Raw genomic sequence first — 3268 nt, 5'->3', positions numbered from 1 at the left:
GGGAGCCTGTGCGGGGAGACCACCAGCCACGCTGTCAGCTGCTGCCTGAGAACCGCCCCCCTTCCTCCACCACCTGTTGCCATGGGACTGACTCAGTTTTTAGGAGAGAGAAGATTGTGCCTAGCTAATTTTATAAGCAGCAGAAAATGAGTTACCAATTAGGAAAATGCTGTTTATACATAAATATAGGTAAAAGTCAAGTAGCTAAATCAGGGAATCAGGAAAGGAAATCAGCCAAAGGAGCAGAATGAAAGATCTCATGGGTGACGGCTTCCGCTCGCTCTCCAGCCAGTGGCCCAGCTTTCTACCGGCAGCGCTTTGCCTGCCAGCGTGGACGCCCAACCCCCGCCCCGTTCTGGCCCTCCCCGTAAGGAGTGGGTACCCTCCCTTGGGCCTTTGGGGCCCTTATTGCTGTGCCCCCTCTGCTGTGCTCCAGGTATTAGGAAGCTGTAACCACCCCCCCGCCCCCCGCCAAGTTTGTTTCCTCGTTTAACTGTACCCATTTCTCTCTTTTAGTCCTGCACTCCATGACGTCACTCCAGGACCCCCTGCAGCAGGGCTGCGTGAGCTCAGGTAACTAGCCATGTCCGGTGTTTTGAGTGAAACATTTCCCTGCCTTTTGTGTTTTCCTCTGGTCTGTACTGGGGAGACGTGAAGGATCCCTCGTTCTGGATCCGGTGAGCTGAAAACATGGTACCCTCAAGGCAAACTGGATTCGTCGAGGTCGTAGTTTCTAATGCAGAAGGAGAGAGTCAGCGGCCGAGTGCAGGTTCCTCCAGCGTTTTCTTGCTCCTCACCGTGCGCTTGCATCAGTCCGTCGGCTCCTAGGTGTGAGGCCCTGTGTTCGGGGCTGGGGGCTGGGGGCTGGGGTCCAAGTCAGAGATGGATTCTATGCTCAGGGGGCTTCCAGTCTCATAGCAGGGGACAGGGGACAAGGAACGGGCATTGCAGTTCAGGGCGTGACACTCAGGAGAGTGGGACTGAGGTTGGGGTCCAGCCTGGGAGCAGGTGGTGGAGGGCCTGGAGCCCGGGCCCAGGAGCTGGGGCTGCTTCCGGGCGGCATCTGAGAGCCCCGAGGCCTGGTCTTTGAGGTCACATCTCCGCCACGCGGCCTCCTGGACACAGCAGCCCGGGCTGGCCCACATCCCTGATGCCTGGACCCCCTCCTTGTCCTTCCAGTGTGCCCGCTTGTGCCAGGCTTTTCCCACCCAGCTCCCAGGAACAGCCAGCATCATGAGCTGTTCCTCTTTTTTTCTTTCTTTATTTTCCTAAACATGTTGATTAGTCTCCATATCCCATTGATTCATTGAAAACACAAACAAAGCTAAGTGAGGAGCGTGGAGCCCGCCAGCCTGCTGGAAGTTTTACGAGGGAAAACACGTGTCGTGAGGGGAACAGCTGGGCGGCAGCGGCCTCCACCGCTTCGAAACTCCAAACCGGCACACAGATGCAGCCAGAGTGTGCTGGGTGCAGCGAAGTTCCCGGCTGACGTTTTCTTGTGTTTTGGGTGTTCCATCTTGAGGGGTGGAAGGCTGTATCTAACCCAAGCTCTTGGTTTTCTTGGCTGGACCTCTAAATGGAGTGGTTGGCCCTCTGAGAAGGATCAGGTGTTCTTCCTTCTCCCTGCCTTTCTGCGTTGGCCAATTTCATTAGCAGGTACTGGAGAACTTACACAGCGCTGGCGCCCATTCAAAACACATTAGAGAAAATAATGGACGCGGTTGTTTGCGCTAGAGTTTGGCGGACGTTTGCATGGAAAATTCTCCTTGCCTCTTGCTCTAATGGAAAGCTGGCCCCCTGTTAAACTCTGCGAGTATCTGCTGCCCCATCAGAGTCAGGACCCAACTTGGCAGAATGTGACTAACGGTTTTTAGCTCAAAACCCCTTGTTCCTAAATAAAATAAGAAATCGCCTGCAGTCCCAGGTCAGTTGTGATGGATGCCAAAACCTTCCCCGTGTGAGAACAAATCCTTAAAGAATGGCTTTTTACTTTTTATTGTATAGCAAGCACTCGCTGCCGTGCTGCAACATTCCTATGACAGCCACATTTCCAACCTGGGAACAACTCACAGGGCTCCTCAGAGGGATGTAAGTGATATTTGTAAGAGATCAAATTACTTTACAAAATAAGGAGATTTAAACTCTTGGGGAGCCTGCAGATTGAAGGAGGGAGGGAGGCAGGAGGCAATGAGCCCCTGGGTACAAGTGAGTGCTGTAGAAATTTCCCCTGCTTTCTGTGAAGAGGCCCAGGCAGGCCTCTCTGTGTCATCTCCGCAAGACGGAGATGGATGGCAGACCTCTCACTCGACGCGCCTGTTGTGAGTCAGCAGTTGGGAAGCCAGCAGTAAAAATAATAATTATGGCGATTGTGGAGAAAGGTGGAAAACTTATTTCTTACATTCCAGGAAAATAGAAATTTTTTTTTTAAGTCATGATGGTAGCTAAGCGAAAATGTTTCTCTGGATCAGGAGAGACTAGAAAGTGCTTGTCAGAATGAAAAGACAGATGATCACATAGTGGCAAGATTGTGGGTGGCAGTTTTCCTTGTTTGAAATTTCTTTACTATCAGCGTTATCCTTTCAGGAGTGTTTCTAAAAATTAAAGTAGCCGTGCCTTTCGGTATGTGGAATTCAGATTTGAAAAACAGAATTCTCTTATAATGATGAGTGTTGGTAAATCAGTGGGATGAATGACTATTGGAGACGCCGGGATCTTTGACAGCCTAAAAAATCAGTGTCTGGACTTCCCTGGCGGTCCAGTGGTTAAGACTCCGCGCTTCCAACGCAGGGGGCGCGGGTGGGGAACTAGGATCCCGCATGCCGCGCAGTGTGGCCAAAAAAAAAACAAAAAACAGTGTCTCGGAGGAAGCATTCAGCATTGCCTAGGATTTCTCCAGGATCCTGATCCCCTGCTCTCACCGTGGCTACCATGGAATCCTTCCAAGAGGCCCGCAGACCCAGAAAGATGCCCTGTCCTTGTCGGTGGCTCCATGAGGCCTCTGCCCAAGGCAGCTCAGCATGGTGGCAGCAGATGGCTGCAGGAAGGTAATTCTGACCCTGGGTCGGTCTGTTCCTGAATATTGGTGAAAAACACTCAGTGTCTGAGAATCCAGGCTGCCGAACTGGCCCGGCCATCGGTTCAGCCTCCCAGGTGTGGAAGGACTTTGGAAGACCCGCCTTCTGTCCACAGCCTCAGTCTGAGCAGAGATCATGTGGGTCTAATGCAGGGCTCTGTGCTTAGTTTCCATGGCGATGAGGTGCCCCGGTGG

At 52.3% G+C, this 3268-nt stretch overlaps 1 protein-coding gene across 1 annotated transcript in view; it reads left to right on the top strand.

The window, feature by feature from the left end:
* Positions 1-3268, top strand: part of CUX1 (cut like homeobox 1) — a 359467-nt gene that overhangs the window by 314407 nt on the left and 41792 nt on the right. The window contains 1 exon segment of the mRNA XM_007468893.1: positions 517-573. Within this exon segment, the coding sequence (XP_007468955.1) occupies positions 517-573 (57 nt within the window).

The sequence above is a fragment of the Lipotes vexillifer genome, unplaced genomic scaffold, assembly GCF_000442215.2.
Source record: "Lipotes vexillifer unplaced genomic scaffold, Lipotes_vexillifer_v1.1 scaffold12, whole genome shotgun sequence".
Classification (NCBI taxonomy): domain Eukaryota; kingdom Metazoa; phylum Chordata; class Mammalia; order Artiodactyla; family Lipotidae; genus Lipotes; species Lipotes vexillifer.
This window is presented reverse-complemented; position numbering and strand designations above follow the sequence as displayed.